The 17,350-nt window shown below is 38.9% G+C and overlaps 1 protein-coding gene across 3 annotated transcripts in view; it reads left to right on the forward strand.

Moving 5' to 3' along the window:
• Sphkap (SPHK1 interactor, AKAP domain containing) overlaps window positions 1-17,350 on the forward strand; it is a 147,406-nt gene that overhangs the window by 29,357 nt on the left and 100,699 nt on the right. For all 3 annotated transcript variants that reach the window (XM_057755652.1, XM_057755665.1, XM_057755658.1), the window contains one exon: window positions 9,070-9,169. In XM_057755652.1, the coding sequence (XP_057611635.1) occupies window positions 9,070-9,169 (100 nt within the window). The remainder of the gene's footprint in view (window positions 1-9,069; window positions 9,170-17,350) is intronic.

The raw sequence follows: 17,350 nt of genomic DNA on the forward strand, positions 1-17,350 counted from the left end.
GCTATTTTTGAGATAGCCTTCCTCTATTATAAGCTTATTTTTCCTATTTGGACCTTTTTTGACACTTAACAACCTGTGCTTTTTAAAGTCATTAAATGGAAGTGCATTTGTAAGGTGTGGGTTGAGTTACTTGAGCTTGGAGGAGAGACCCATAACTGTAAGAACAAGCACATTTTTCAAAGAAAATCATTAAATGCTAATATGCATGCCAATGTCTGAGTACAGAACCACCAGCCCAAGGTTATTCCCCAGCCTTTTCTTAAGGTCTGTTCTAAATCATTCCAAAGTGCTATTCCAATACTTTCTGATAACCTTCCCACATGCTTTGGCTATTTTTATAATATACTCGTGTACCCAATAAAAGTTCAGCTCAAGTCCTGAGCTCATTAGGATAATGAAGGGGAAATGAAAACATTAGAATTGGTAACCTTACATTATATGATGGACTTCTTTTAAAAAAAAACTGTATTTATGGCATGGTATTATTTTACATGGTACCAACAATGCCACGCAGCAAACTCTGAAAGTTTCAGCTCCTCTTGTCTCATTGTTCCCAGTCAAGCAGAGATTCTCTGAGTTTAATTTTATTCCATTACTCATTAATATGGATAATAGTGACATAATCTGGAAGTCTCCGGAGGAAGATGCAAGAGAGGCAAAATGCAGATTTATAGACACTTAACCTGAGATAACAGATTTCTCCCCAGCAACCCAGATGCTTTCACTGCGGGGCATCGCTTTTGGTCTAAGACAGGATTTGCTGGTTTTGGTGACTTTCCTGTTTCACCAGCCACACCCCTCAGTTCATTACACTGTACTCAAATACCCAAGGTGTACAAGGGATATCTCATTCCAATCATCCCACATAGGTAAGAAACAAGAATGGTTGAAATTTGGGGGAAGCTTGGTCAGGTGGTTTTCCAGAAAATCCATGAATATTCCAGAAATAACATGTCAATACATATTTCCTAGTTTTCATAATTTGAATGATCAAAAGATATATTTCTTTCCTTAGTTGCCAACAAACATTTTTCAAAGTCTATACTCCAGATCTAAAATCACTAGATGCATTTGAAAGCTCCATGTCTGTATTCCCACTTCCTGTCATTCGTCTTTTGTTCCCTGCAGGGCTCAGCCCATCCAATACCTTCTCTCCAGTCACATTATTTTCTTCCAGTTTTGAGACATGATGCTTATGCTAAATGAAGCAGAAACTCAGACGCCTTTCTTCCAGGATCTCTGGGCCAAAGATTCTGCCAAGCAAATATATAGGGCAAACAGGAACACACAATGAAAAATATATAACTACCTTAGAAAATTGTTGCATATCCATTGAAATAATCTTTTGATTTATTTGTCAGTTGAAGTGGCAATTTTTTTTTTCTAAAACAATTTCTTTGCTCTAAAAACATTTTTAATTCAGGTCTTTGCCACATAATAAATTTTGTTTTTTTTTTTAAGTTTGGTTTATTTTGATATTTTTCACAATGGTAGACAAAGTATTGTATGCCTGAAGAGGCCACATTTTTTTACAGTCTTTATAGACTAATTGAATTATCTTGTGGTCTTTGGACTTTCAAAAACCTTTGTGAGTCTTCGCTTAATGGCATCATGATAATGCTCATGGATCTCCCTAAATATAGAAATGTCTGTTTTGAATATCTTGAAAACTCGGGTGCAAAGAAAAACTAAGTATGTGTACATTTGTTTTAAAAAGTCTGCATATATTATATTTTCCAAATGGGTGCATCCTAACTAGGAGGCTTTTTGGAATAAACAAATCTTCAGGACTTGTGGAGGCATCATTTCTCAGCTTCATATTGAGTGCTTTCTCGTGCCATGTGTGATGTTGCAGCTTTATGGGAAATAACCTTATCAAGCCACCATAGTAGCCCATGCTGTCTGTATTCCATAGGTAGAAAGAAAAATAATTTGGATGTAGAAGGAATGGTGGGCCACTTCCTGCCACCCAGCTCCCAGCTGCCTGGCTAGCTTATGCCCTTAAATAACAACACACAAACTGTATTCATATGAACACTGCCTGGCCTATTATATCTAGCCTCTTCTTGGCTAACTCTCATATTTTGCTTAACCCATTTCTAATAATCTGTGTAGTACCACGAGGTAGTGTCTTACCGGGAAGGATTCAGCATATCTGACCTGGCAGATGGCTCTATTGCATCTGACCTGGAGAGGAGAGGCATGGTGTCTGGCTCACTTCCCTTCTTCCCAGCATTCTGTTCTGTCTACTTCACCTACCTAATTTTCTGACCTAACAAACCAAGCAGTTTTCTTTATTGATTAACCAATGGAACAACAGATTGACAAATGACCTTCCCACATCATTTGGATATTAGAGGAGATTGAGTAACTCTTACAGCTAGATTTCTTGAACACTGGGGTTCTGCGCCCTGGCCACATTTGGTCTCACTTAGCTTTGTCATAGACTCAAAGACTGAGAGGGATTGGTAGCCAGCACAGTAGAGAAGGGTACTGCGCAGTGTCAAGAGCAGCGGAACAAATCTAGGGTTGTTATTTTGACAGCATTATGTAACATGAGGTTATATATTAATACTCAGTTTCTTATCTACAAAGTAGGTATAACTTAATCACTAATTAAAACATACAACTGGGTGCAAATTCTGAGATATTAAACAATAGCACCTTTGGGAGAAGTGAGTAGTGTGGAGAAGCAGTGGAGAATCCAGAAAGTCTCCTGCCTAGGTAGTGTATTGGAGGTACAAGCAGGAGGGAACTGAGGCAATGCCTGTATCATGTTTCCTGAGTTCACCTTCACTAAGGTCTGATGCAGCCAAATGAAGTGACATATACAATATGTTTATCTTTGCAGCTGAAATAACTTTTACTTTTTGAAAAAAAAGAGGTTAAATTCTTGCATAACTATTCACATAGTTAACATCAAGGTACATCTCTATATGAATCCTCATTCATAAAAATTAACTTAGCAATAGTGATATGAATGTATTGTCATAATGTTACTAGTTTATGAGTTTTTGCATATGATTGATAGCCTATATGTTTTGAAAGAATTTCCCCTGTAGCCTTGTAGTACAAAACTACATATAATCATTGTGTTTTCTGGCTTGATCTGTTTCCTGAACTAGGTGGTACAGTTTCCAAATTACATCTTAGGATCTTGGTGAAGTCCAAGACTGTGAAGCAACATTTAAAAAAAATAAAATCTAGGAATTTACATGGTGTGATTAAAGCCATGTGCATATTGTCTGTCATCATCTTCTTAGTAGAAGTAGCATGAGTTTGCAAAATCCAGTATCTGACACACAGACCCTGCTCTGTGGAAGCCCTTCAACACTGTGCACCATCCATAACACTATGAGAAAGCACAATCCCTTTCATAAACAAACAGTCACTGTTGGTTGTCTTTTCTCACATAACCCCGTCATTTTGCCTAGTCTCTAATTAAGATGTATTTCCAGATTATTTATGGACGTAGCTGCTAGATTTTGAAATCTCCAAATAAAGAGCTTTCATTATACAGTATTCAACACAATTCGTAGTACAAAAGACTTCAGTACAAGTAGTACCGACAACAGAGAAATTACTAGTTGTTGGCTTTACAAATTGTATTTCAAAGGAAGCAACAAGACTATAATCAGGCCTTTGCTCTTTATCAGCTACTTAATCATTGAGATTGAATTAGAGCATAGCTATTTTGTGGCCATTGTCTCTGCCAAGAAGAACCCACTTGTTTTATGATTAATAATGAACGACCTGTTGTAGTCTCTTATTGTCACTACAAAGCACTGCAAAAAGATGGTACCTGAGCTTGGGTCCGCATGGAAATTCTATATGATCCATGGACAAAATAATCATAGGGAAAGGTCATTAACTATTTTTTTATTTACAAGGTAATGCCTTTCATTCTTTGATAATGCATCACAGTGTTGTGATATTGCTTGTACTTGCTTTGAAGTATAATATGACAGCAGGTAATGAGGTGGTCATTTTTCACTTGCTTCTAAAACATCAAAGGGTTGCCATTTGATAGCATTGTTATTGCTATTATTCTGCTGGTGTATGATATCAAAGGTCTGTACTTCATTTCTTTGTTATTTGAAAACCTTTCAGTACTGAAACAGGATACATAAAAGATGATCTCCAAATATTCTCAATATTGACTAATTGGTTCCTCTTATACATTTACTAAACTCTTACAGTCCATGAGGACTCAATATACCTTTCAACCACAGCTAAATTGATCAAGAATTCAACTTGCATGAATACCTCCAAACTGGTGGGGTGAAGAAGTAGGGCATACATATGAGCACAAAATTTAACATAAAAAGAATACAAAATCTTGCCTACTTGATACAACTGGAGAATACAGTGTAAAACAGATTTTTTTTATATCAGATATCTGTTTAAGTTGACAAGAAAGCTTTTATGTAAGCTACTGCAATGGATACAAGTGACATTAATACAGATCTGGGCATAACTCTAATATACTAAGGAGAAATTTAGACGAAGCAGGATAAAAGGATCACCAAAACGGGAAATATCACGTTGGCATATAAAGATAGGGGAGTTTATAAAACTGAACTAAATGTACTTGCTAAAGATAGACATGGGTGAAAGGTTGAGAAAGTTGGTCAGACAGTTTAAGAGGCCTCTTGCTAAACTATGGGAGGAAGGGTATTGTTATTTTCAGGCTTAGTAGACCAAGGCCCAGGCATAGCTGAAAAGGGCACTCATAAAAGTCAGACTAAAAGCTTAATCAAAGACAGGAACCAAGTCTCAGTCAAGAGATGACTCAGGAGATCAAAACCAGGAGACACTAGCATACCATGTAAATTGTAGTACAAATTAGTTTTTGAAAGATTGACCAAAATGCCTAACCCACACGTTACAGGTAAATCTCTTCGGATGAGGATAAAATAAGGACATTCAGTAGAGCAAGCTTTCATTTCGAGCTGTGCAAACACCTATTTTAAATTCTAAACAATTCTCAATGGTGGTGCTTTCTTAAATTGATAATAATGAGTGTATTTCAATTGCTCACTCAAGATCTCTCCAGATGGAGCTGAGTCTTTTCATCTATGGCTGAAAATCAAGGATTTAGTAGATAGCTCAAGAGTCCACATCCTTGACAAGGGCTGACACAAACAGCAAACAATAATCACTCCATTTGACCAAAAGCACCCTTTAAGTGGCGAGAAATCAAGACAAAATCTTATTTTTTGCAATCTACTAAAAGCATTTGGTTTTGCTCTGTGTTTAGCAACAATAACAGCAGGGATTTTTTTTCATTAGAACTATCCTGGGAAATACTTTAAATTATCTTCTCAGATCGGCTTATCCTACCATCTGTCACTGCTGCTGAAAATTCAACAATGAATGCAAACACATGTTTGTGTCTAATCTTTTGAGGTTAACTGATTTCCCAGAAAGATAGGAACAAATAAACAGGGCAATTGCTTGCTGCCTAGCATTGTCCTGGGTCCTCCGTGGTTGCTACCCTTTTAAAACCCACATCCTAAAGGGGGAGAGAGAAGTACTATACCCAGATTGGCCTTCTTGACAAGCGCTTTAAGCAGATGTGGCTCGGGATGCTCCTGGGACACAGAGGACAGTGGGTTTCTCACTTCATAGAATGAGGTGGGAAGAGTAAGGGGTGTCAATGTGTTTGTGTGCTTATGGAGATTTGGAAGGATGTTGGAGGGGAATTGTGCTTGCCATGGTTTGGGGGAGGTGGAGGAACCTGAAGCAATTTATATCTAAGACACAATCGATAGAGGAGGGGTTATTAATAAAAGAGGAGGAACATCAGAAAGAATGTTCCAGGATGAAAAACATCATGCACAGAGGACCATGGCAGATTAGAATGCACATCACTTAACATGACAGAGAGATAATTTTCAGATATTTGTGGGTATGGAAGTCACCTGATTTTGACAACCATTTGTTTATTCTGATTCAGTAGTTACAAGGAAGAACCCAAATTCTCAGGCTTCTCACAACCCCTGATCCATACAACTGCTGCTGGTTCCTGGACCAAATTTGGAGTGGGAATACATAGAAAACTTGTGTCTGTGGTAATCACATGACCCTGGATGTTGGCGTACTCACTCATTCCACGTGAGTCACAACACAGGCAGTGTAGTGGCCCCTGAACTTCTCAATTGTTCACAAGTGACCTTGTTTTCTGTAAAGAAGGCTTCTTGATGGAGGATCAGCTTAAAATGATTCCTTTCCATCATACTGTGCTTTTATGTCTGCTTTTCCACCTTATCTTCCTTCTCATTTCAAACAGATTTTATAAGCTTCCACATGAAAACCAGCCCGGAAGGCTGGCCATAATAAATATTATCAACACTTGTCAAATCAAAGGAAAACCCCTCAAGGAAGAATTTTCAGGCTTGCCCCTTAAAGCAAGTTACAGAACTGTAACGTGTCTTGCCAGAGATTTTCATATCAACTTGAGCTCATATTAATAAACGCATGAGTTTCGTGGCCCCACCATCTTGCCTCCTTCTCCAACAGCCAATGTTTTATCTCCTTGGAGACTAAGGACAAAATCTTTGCAAAAACTCAAACTCTGAATCTCTATCCCAAAGGCCATGGGACAGATGGAGGCAATTGTGGAGTCACATGCTGGAAATCCACACCATTAATGTGGTTTCAGAAGGCAGATCTTCCTACATTTTTGTTACGGTTATTAGATATCTTTGAAGCCCTATCTTCGGTGATTTTGGAGATGAGTAGGAGTATCTGCTTCCGATGTTGGTGCGGTAAAGTTGCATAATACTTTCCATTAAGTAATATATTACACTGACTTCATACCTATGGTGTCACTTGATTCCCTCATTTAATTCTCAAAACAGTAGTGAAATGTGTATTTGTATATGTACATAGTTAACTTATTTATTATATCTATAGTCTTGCTTGAGCCAATGGAATGAGCCTCACAGGCAAGTAACAAAGCTTAAATTCCTGTATGCATCTTTACATCAGATGACCACCAAGAAATCTACCAGCGGAGTCCCCATTTATGAGTGAACAGATCTCAAGCTTTGAGCACTATGCCAGGCTTTCTAAAACCTGATAGTAGATGCTTGGTGGATAGCTATATAAGTTCCACTCATCTTCAGTCCCCCATCGCCCTCTTGCTGCCTTGGGGTCTATTGAACTCTTTAGAAGAGATGAAGCTCCCTCAGAGCAGAGGGAGCTTGTGGGCTTGCTGTTTTCACTGTTTCTCAGCAGCAGTTATTAGTCGGGGCCTTTCTCATATTTACATATTACCCTTCTACTTCCAATTCCTAAGTTCCCTAACCCTATATAAAAAAAAAAAAAAAAAAAAAAAAAAAAAAAAAAAAAAAAAAAAAAAAAAGATGTGAAATATGCCCTAACTCTGGACCTAAGCCCTAAACTGATTGGTCGAAGTGATCCACTAGTTTGCCAAAGCTACCTGGGGGAAAATAACAAGAGGACACAGAAGCATCTGCCTGAATCCCTGCCCATAGAGCTTGAGAGACTCTGAAAAGGAATTGGGCGTCATTTTCTGGTTTCACAGACCAGGTATGGTGGGCTAAGATAAACTTGACTGTGATCATGTCTATCACATGCTAATAATTCATAACCAATATTAACCTATTCTTCCTTCTTTGCCTCTTCCTTTTCTTACTCTATTTCTTCATATCTTCTTTGCATCTTCCATGACTATTTTCTTTTGTTTATTTTTTCTTACTTTTCCTTTCTTAAGCGAGGAAAATATGAGTGTTGACCTTTACTTTATATTGAATTCATTGTAGTCCTCAGGGCATCAATTACTCATAAAGTAACACATGAGAAGTTTGAACTCTGTGGAAACTTGGCTGGGTCCTGTGATTTGTCACAAGACACTATCATTTATTGTAATTAATGGAAACACCAACAGACTGCATGCATATCCTGACCTCATAGAACTAAGTTATAACCTGAAGCATGAGTAGGGTGCTGTTAGGAACGTGTTGTTTATTTGAATGATTTATTTTAGTTAACTTTCTTTTAGAAAAGCTACCTGCATCTCAGAAAATTTCATAGGAAACCATCAGATAATATTTCAAAAGGTACTCTTTAATGAATTGTGCATATCTATGTGGTGGTCAGTAATCACAACAAAGTATGTGCCATAATATGAGGATGCCTTTGGATTCCAATATTCATACTTTCAGAAGGAAAACAATATTTAGAAATGCTTTAGAAATTCATTGGACTTTTTAGCAGTAAAGGGGGCTTAATTTTCAACTGTTAATTATGTAGTGAAAAGCAAATTTTGAAAATAAAAACTTCATTTTTGATCACCTCTTAAAATGTCACAATACCCAAGGCCAACCTGGTCTACAAGAGCTAGTTCCAGAACAGCTGGGGTTGTTAGCACAGAGAAACCCTGCCTCAAAAAAATAAAAAAAATAAAAATAAAAATAAAAAACAAGTAACAATAATTCCAAATCTTTAAAAATATTGATGCAGTTCTGGACATAAACCCAGCAGAGATTGGTGCAGATATAGGGGAGCATTTTAAGTTTGGGAAACAGACAAGGTGGAGGACACTCTGCCACCTTGGTATGGGTTGACTGGCCCCTGCTGAGCTCACATTCTTTCTGCAGTCATGTCATGCTATGTTCTTGGGTAAAATCATTTTTCTACCTTCATTTTGAAAATAATGAGATGAGTATTTCATGTTGTGTTGGTTTGGCAGAGCTGAATTAATGGGACAAGTGACAAGGTTGCATTTGGTTTTAAAATCTGCTGAACAAAAGTGGCTAGCACCATTTGAAGTCGGACAGATGGGACTGTGTCCATTTCAGCACTGTGGAAAGCAATGGCTTGCAGCTTTCCGCTCACAATATTACTGTCCATCCATCCGATTTCCAATTTCCAACGTAACCCAACAAGGAAAGGCCAGTTTGAGCAGGATGACTGGTGGTGTTAAGCACAGTCAGAAAAGATGGGTTTGACATCAGGCAATGCTTGATTTGCTCTGCATTTCTAAATAGAGAGATGACTCACTGGACTGTGCTCTCTTTCTTTGGCATTCGGGACACACAGCAATGTGGAGTTATCACTGATGCATGAAGTTTTGGAACCACAGCAGAACAGCAGCAGTGCAGCGGGCGGCCTGGCTGGCTCCATCACGGCCTGTAAGAAGGTAACTTTTCCTCATGGCACCTTCTTCCCATCAGTGGAACAGCAGCTAAGCTTGGTCTTTCAAGCATGTTTCCTTATGTAGAGAAACCAGAGAAACAACCAACTTACTCACAAATTTTTCTTACATATGTCTTGATGACACTTTTTAAAAATCAAATTCACAGAAATGATTAAATAACTCAACAACTCCCAGAGTCTTAACTTGAAAATGATTAGCCTTCATTGCCCAAGCAACCCAATCCCAGCTGTTCTTTAGGACCAGGCACGAAGAACAGAGGCACTGGAACATGGACAATTTTCCCAGGTTTTCATTGGCTTGACTTACGGTTTTGAGGTACGTCACATTGAAGCAAAATTTATGAATGCCAAAAGGTAGGGTATGGCTTTGCAATGAGTGGGGCATACTTGGCCTACCTTAGAAGTAGAATTGAATTTCCTAAAATCTTGGTTGGGCAGCTGTCTTGCTTTGCAATACTTGCAGAAGATATTTGTTTGCACAACATAAAATAATCCAGTTTAACCACCCTCTTTTTCTGTCAGTCTAAGGCCCAAATCTTAAAGCAAAATGTCTAAGATTCTGATCACTCCAATTAATATTTTGTCATTATTTAATGCTGACATTAGTTAATTAACGGAGGACAGTGCAGTGCTTCTCATTCAAGCTTAGAGAATACCACACTAGGTTATTTCACTTATCTCAATATATACATTTTTGATTATGCAAACACGTCCATGTGCAAACTGAGACAAATTATTTTACTATATATACATGTATACTACATATACATAATATACATTACATATATTCATGTGTGTATATATACATATCAAGTTGTTGAGTACTATGCCCACTTAATCAGCTTATTTATTCTGTTACCTAGGCAACTATTTATAAATTGATAACTTTAAAGTACAAAAAAAATAGCAAACATATACACTAGAAAACAGAGCATTATAGAAAAAAACAGCAAACACAATTTTATCAATGTCTTTTCATACTATGTACATGAGCTTTCCTTAGCTGAGACAAAAGAACCAAGGTAAGTAAGTTTAAAAGAAAAGATTTTTTTAGTTCAGTTCCTAGCTTCAAAGGTTCAAGTCTTTGATATCTTGACCCTGTTGCTTTTGTGTTTGTAATGAGTTAGAACAATGGCATAGGAATGCATCAGAGTGAAAGCCAAGATTCCTCTATCCCCATCATGATCATGTCTTTAAGGATTAAACTTCCTTCGATACTCCAGCTAAACATTCTGTCCCTTTTCACTGGTACCACAGGCTTGGGACCAAGTGTCTAACCACAGCATTTGTGAGCCATTTACAGTGAAATCTAACACACATATTCACTCAAAATCAAATATAGAATAATCCTATCTAATTAAGGCCTCTCAATAGGATGAATTATGATGTTTCCTGCTATAAATTTTCTACAGGGAAATTGATGCTTTAAGTCCCAATTAGTGTAGGATCCTGAGGTGAGGTCCTCCAACTCTAAATTTTTAATTTTGAACTTTATATAAGAGGGGTAAGCTGCAAACCTCCAAACCTTAGGTACATTTCCGAGTCTGTGACTCAGATCATGCAGTAAGTACCAGATGCTATGTGTTTCACAACAACAGTGGATTTTCTGTACTTTCTAATGTCTAAGGCACATACATTCCTGGTGGTGAGAGTCCATGTGGCGTTTGAAAGGACTGAAACCACAATACCTGGATCTGACAGCCAACTCCTCATTCATTGTGAGTTATGTGATTTGCTACAAATGGATAACTCTGGATGACTTAATTTCCTTATCTGAAAAAAAATGAAGATAATATTATTACCTCTTGTCTTAACGGAGGCAACAGACATGAAGTGCTGAGAACTATGTCTGGCATATCATAAACACCCCAAAAGAAAGATTACCTACTGCTAATGTTATTAGACAGGGTAATTTTATCAAAGAGTGTACAGTATCAGAAAAATAACTTAATAATGACAGGGTAATTCATGATATTATCTTAGTTACAGCCATTTCTATGGGGTGGGGAAGGTGGCCATGCTCCTTTCGGCTTTAAAAACTCATGTCTGGAAGCTATTGTGCTGACAACTGGTAGAAGCAGGGTGTTTATTCAAAAAATTAAAAGCAGTCAAGAGTGATGAGGTGAGTCTGAGTAATACAGCAATTTTAGGTCAATTAGCTATGTAGCAAAATAATGTCTCAATTAAAACAAATTAAACCCAAAACTCAATTTTAAGATTTTATCATCATATACATGTAATTTTTCTGTATATTCATATGAATAGATATGTATGCATATACAAGTAAGATTTAAAAGTTTTAAATACAATCTCATTCATTCAACAATTGTCTATGAAAAAATTTTAATAAGCTTTATCATATAAAACTATCTTTTGTTACAGATCTAAAGTGATCAAAATTAGGCAATTTTGTGTGGTTCAACCTAAACATATTCAAAAGACTCTTAAATCTTGAAGGTAGATACAAAGATGGGAATAAAAAACTGTCCCTTAACATAAAAATTTGTGATCTAGTTTAATAGGTAATTCTGTTTTCTCATGTGGAAAGTAAATAAGAATTCACAAGTTAATTATAGTCCTATTTCAAGACAGTTAAAAGGAGGTGAGAAGCGGGTCCTCCCAACAAGCCTGTTTGTTTTCTAATGAGAGACAGGAAGGGGGTGGTTGCAGATAGGAGGGGAGGTTGGGAGGAACGGGGAGGAGTAGAGAGAGGGTAAACTATAATCAGGGTATATAACATGAGAGAGAATCTATTCCAAAAAAAGTAAAAGAAGAAGAAGAAAGAGGTAAGAGAGAACCCAGGAGGCAGCGGCTGCAAAGAAAATGCATCTGATTTAGGCCCCTTGCATGGCAAGCATCTGACCGGGTGAGCAAAATATCCAATGGTCTGCTGTTCATCAGCCAAGAGCTTGATGTAGTTCTAAGCTTAAAAGTCTTCCTTGTATATATTTCAAGTATTTTCCACATTTACATTTAAATGATTGTTTAATCATAATTGTTAGTCACAGTCACATACCATTTGGGGTGGAATTCCTTGTGTTGCCCCAAAATGAAACACCTCAGAAGCTGGGGAGATGGCTCACTGGGTAGAGAGCTTGCTGTGAGTGTGTGTGGACCTGAGTTTGGATCCCCAGAATCCATGTAAAAGTGGAAACAGTGACATCAGCCCTTGTGATATTAGATACCCCTTCCTGATCGGAAGCTGAAACAGGAGCAACACCAGAAACTCCAGATGCAGGAAGTTGTCATGCAGCATCCCACAGCAATGAACAGCCAGAGAGCACCTGTCTCAAATGTGGTGGAAGGCGAGGACTTACACTCAAGCTCGTCCTCTGACCTCCACACTCGTGTCATGCTCTGGCACACCTATACTCACACCTATGCACACACATACCAAACTGACTCACAGTGTCTCACCCTTCTTAGTACCCAGAACATAGACTATTAGTTTGAAGACACTGAATGATTCACTATCTTTATTACCATTACTACCAACTCATCTCAATGATCATTGCTCATTTTTTTCAAATCTTGTTAATCACAGATAAAGGAACTGAGGAAATGAGCATCTCATGTTCATAAGTGCACATATACACACAAATGGGGTCCAGGCTTAAATCCCTGGCACTTGGGAGATCGAGGCAAGTATTCAAGGCAATCTTGATTACATACCTGATCACCCTGGGATGTGTAATAAGATATTGTCTCAAAGGTACACACAGGCTCATGCATGAGCACACACACACATGTGTGTACACACACATACACGCACACACGTGTTTATCCCAAAGCAGGTCAAAAGAATAGATTAATTATATCTTGGAAGGAGCAAGGCCTACCATCCAGCCGAATCACACTCATAGTCAGTAAAAGTAATGTGGGCACTTGGCATCTACTGGCAATTCCCAAACTCATCCAATGTAACAGTCTCCACCTCTTTCTCATCAAGCCAACTCATCAGAATTGACATATTGTTAAAGCAGCTGATGGAAGAAGTAAGATAAGGACCAGAGTGGATAACAATAACCATCCACTGAAAAGCACCAAAGTGATGATTTCTTTCATGTGTAACACAAGGAATTCCTCAGGGCTTTGGAATCTGACCCAGATACTCTGATCATGGCTGGGGAGAAGCTACTGCATCAAAAAATACATTCTGGTGGACATATTCCAATGAGGGATTCTTCCATTTGTATTTTCTCCATTGAGAGGCTGCCTTTCCAAAGATTTCAGATGCCCACTTAGTCACGGTTTCAGACATTGTCTGGAGCTTGCATGATAGAACTTTCCAGTTCTCAGAAGCACTCTGATGTACAAAGTAAGGTACACAATCTTGCTAACTGTAGATGCAGGAATATCCTTTCTCTTGTTTACTTATCTTGCTGTGTGTTCATGGGTATGCAAATGCATTTTTATGTGCAGGAATATTTATGTGTGCACAGGTGTGTCTGATGTGTGGGTGGATAGTTTCGGTTGTCATCACTTAGACTTCAGACGACTTAATTTTGAGACAGGATCTTTCACTGGCCTGGAAATAATCAAGGGAGGTAGCGCAGTCTGGCTTGACAGTGAGCCTCAAAAATTAGCTTAGCCCTCTCCCCTCCCCAGCCCCAGCCCTGGGATTACAAGAAAATATTGGATTTGTCTTGGTTTTTAATGTTTCAAACATTCATACAATACATTTTGATCATAATCTTCCATCTCCCCCAACTCCTTCCAGATTTTGTTTTTAACTATAGGCTCTGGGCAATGAACTCATACCTCTATGCTTACAAAGAAGGCATTTTAATGAGTAAGCTATCACCCAGCCTTTTGCTTCTGCTTCTAAGAGCTAGGGAGATTACCAGATAAAGTCATATGAGATGCTAGCTACTGCATGGTTCAATATAGTATTGACAAAATCCTGCTGCTGCTGCTGTGACAATCTGTCCTCTTCCCTTACACTGATAGTGAAGGCTCTTGTACCTGAACATGGCCTTAGAAACTTACCCAGCACAGACCATTAAGCAGATCCATTCAAGTTGGAGTTCGTGCTAAATAACCTGCAGGCCACTCTAATATAGTAACTGAAGACCAAGGATGAGTTTAAACATCAAGAATGTGATTCTCAATACTGTGCATGTTAAATGTCAGAATCACGCAATGATGCAGAAACTTGCAAAGGGTTTGGAGTGGGAGAAGGCACTCTCATTCACTCCCAGTGATCCCGGAAGAGCTTCACTGTTAGGCACGGCCTAATGGTTCCCTTACTGTAACTTTTCATAGGAGAAGTAGTGTCAGCTTCCCCAAACTGATTTGTAACGATTTTCTACTACATACGATAAATTATTATAAATTATAATCTTATATTCATTGAACTTTAAGTGAAAAGTCTTTAGTTCATCCTTATAAGATCAAGATCTTAATAGATTTTGATTATCTCAGTCTCAAAGCAGTGGAATCGGGCAACTTTCTTTCTTTCTTTCATTTATTTATTTATTGAAGATTTCTGCCTCCTCCCTGCCACCGCCTCCCATTTCCCTTCCGCTCCCCCGATCAAGTCCCCCTTCCTCGTCAGCCCAAAGAGCAATCAGGGTTCCCTGCCCTGTGGGAAGTCCAAGGACCCCCCACCTCCATCCAGGTCTAGTAAGGTGAGCATCCAAACTGCCTAGGCTTCCACAAAGCCAGTACGTGCAGTAGGATCAAAAACCCATTGCCATTGTTCTTGAGTTCTCAGTAGTCCTCATTGTCCACTATGTTCAGCAAGTCCGGTTTTATCCCATGTTTTTTTCGACCCAGGCCAGCTGGCCTTGGTGAGTTCCTGATAGAACATCCCCATTGTCTCAGTGTGTGGGTGCACCCCTCGCGGTCCTGAGTTCCTTGCTCGTGCTCTCTCTCCTTCTGCTCCTGATTTGGACCTTGAGATTTCAGTCCGGTGCTCCAATGTGGGTCTATATCTCTGTCTCCTTTCATCGCCTGATGAAGGTTAATATTCAGGAGGATGTTTATATGTTTTTCTTTGGGTTCACCTTCTTATTTAGCTTCTCTAGGATCACAAATTATAGGCTCAATGTCCTTTATTTATGGCTAGAAACAAAATATGAGTGAGTACATCCCATGTTCTTCTTTTTGGGTCTGGCTTACCTCACTCAGGATAGGGTTTTCTATTTCCGTTCAGGCAACTTTCTGAATGTGGACTCTCCTCAAACACCTGAGCTCCATCCCTCAAGCACTGGAACTGCATGCCTGGTTTTTCTGCCCAGTATGTGATATGCCCAGTGAGATATGCCCAGGCTGATGGGCATATCTCACACAATATTCCTCCATGGTGAATACTCTTACAGTTTCTTATCCCTTGAAAGCAATGTGCTACCCCTCATACTCCCACAGCAGTGGAACATTCCTGACCCTTGCTTTATTTCATGGACCAAAAATGTACTATTTCAGAGAGAGGGGAATAAAATTTCTAAATAATATTGACACAAAGAATAAATTTTTAGAGAAAATTGACACCCCAAATGTCTTTCTCTTTTCATGTCAATTTAATCTTCCATAGACTTTGACTTATCAAAGGGAGCAGACGGGGAACTCCTCAGGTGCCAAGAGACAGTTTGATCTTCCTATGACATCTGATCGCACTCTTTGACGTTTCAAGCCTTCTTTCCTATGTCTGCCCCTTGTAGTGGCTTCAGTGTGCTTCAGATATATCTGAGGAGTGACAGATCAGATGTCTCTTGACATTTTATTTCATTCTGTAAAATACCCTTTCACTGGAACTCAGATCTTTTTGAGGACATGCGATTACAACAAAACTCAACTAATATGTGGAGACGTAAACATTCAAATATTCTAATCCGTATCTCCAAAGACATAAATGTTTGGAACAAAAACCCCATCATTGCTTCCCCAAAAAGCTAAGTGAGTTTACAGAGCTGAACAGCTATATAGAGACATCATGGATCATGTTTGTGGTGTTCTGTATTAGTAATGACTCTTTCCATTCAGAGAGGAAAGACCTAGAAAATGAGAGGAAAAATAAGCAATTGGCTGCAGTCTAAAGAAGGAAGTGTCTCCCTCTGCTCTGTAAAACACATGGAGGTCTCCGTGTTGTCTTTGTGATCCTGAAGCACACACTAGCAGTCTTCAGACCCAGCATCAAATACAGAAGAATGGCCTCATCACTGTTTGTCTAATGCCTAGATGCTCTCTTGTATATCCATTCTACAGCAATGAAGAAATGGGAAGTTGGGGAGCAGGCAGGATGATAGAGATATGGTTAAGACTACTGGCTGCTCTTCCAAAGGCTCTGAGTTCAACTCTCAGCACCTCCACTGTGGCTCAAAACCATTTGTAACTCCAGTTATAGGGGATCTGATGCCCTCTTTTGGTCTCTTCCAGCAGTGCAAGCACATGGTGCCCAGACATGCACAGGTAAAACACCTAAACACATAAATACAATAAAATAAAAAAAAAAGGAAACTTTTTAAAAGAAAGAAAATGTAAAGTTATTGTGTTAAGATGATGTTTAAATAGGGCTAAGCTAAAAAATCTAAAGTCAAGCTTTTGAATTCAAACATGACTCGACTCTGGGATGTCAGGAAGAGCTACCTTATGGGCTAAACTGAGTGGGGTGAGGAGAAGCGCCTATGTGGGAGCAATGCAAAGGGAGAAGGTAGAACCACGATGAGACATATATGAAAGTCAAGGTCATCAAAACTGCATGACAGTGAAGGTTACACAGAAGATGACCTCTGAGCATTTAGGCCAAAACATCTGGAGCGGTGGTCCGGTTGAGACCTCCAGAGGAAAAGATAACTGTGAGTCCAGAATCTACCCAGTTGTATGAGCATACACCAAGATTGCCTCTGAGAACAACGTCACAGACCACCTAAGGAAACTTCTATACATCCTCAGCCACTTCACATGGAGGAGGCTTCAGGGTTGTACTGAGGACAAAATGCAAATAGTGAAGCTTCCAGCAGGGACTCATTTCCTTTGCTGTCAGGAAAAGCAGGTCACAATGCTAAATGTCTTCTCTTGTCATTGTGGCAGTGGAGTTCACCCTGAACCACAGAGGCTGGCTGCACCCCACCACCAGTTCAGGCTTTGAAAAATGTTAACATTGTGACCTTTCTGGAACGGGTTATCTAAAGCTATCAATTGCAGCTTAATTTTAAAGATGAAT

This window comes from Chionomys nivalis, chromosome 2, assembly GCF_950005125.1.
Source record: "Chionomys nivalis chromosome 2, mChiNiv1.1, whole genome shotgun sequence".
NCBI lineage: Eukaryota > Metazoa > Chordata > Mammalia > Rodentia > Cricetidae > Chionomys > Chionomys nivalis.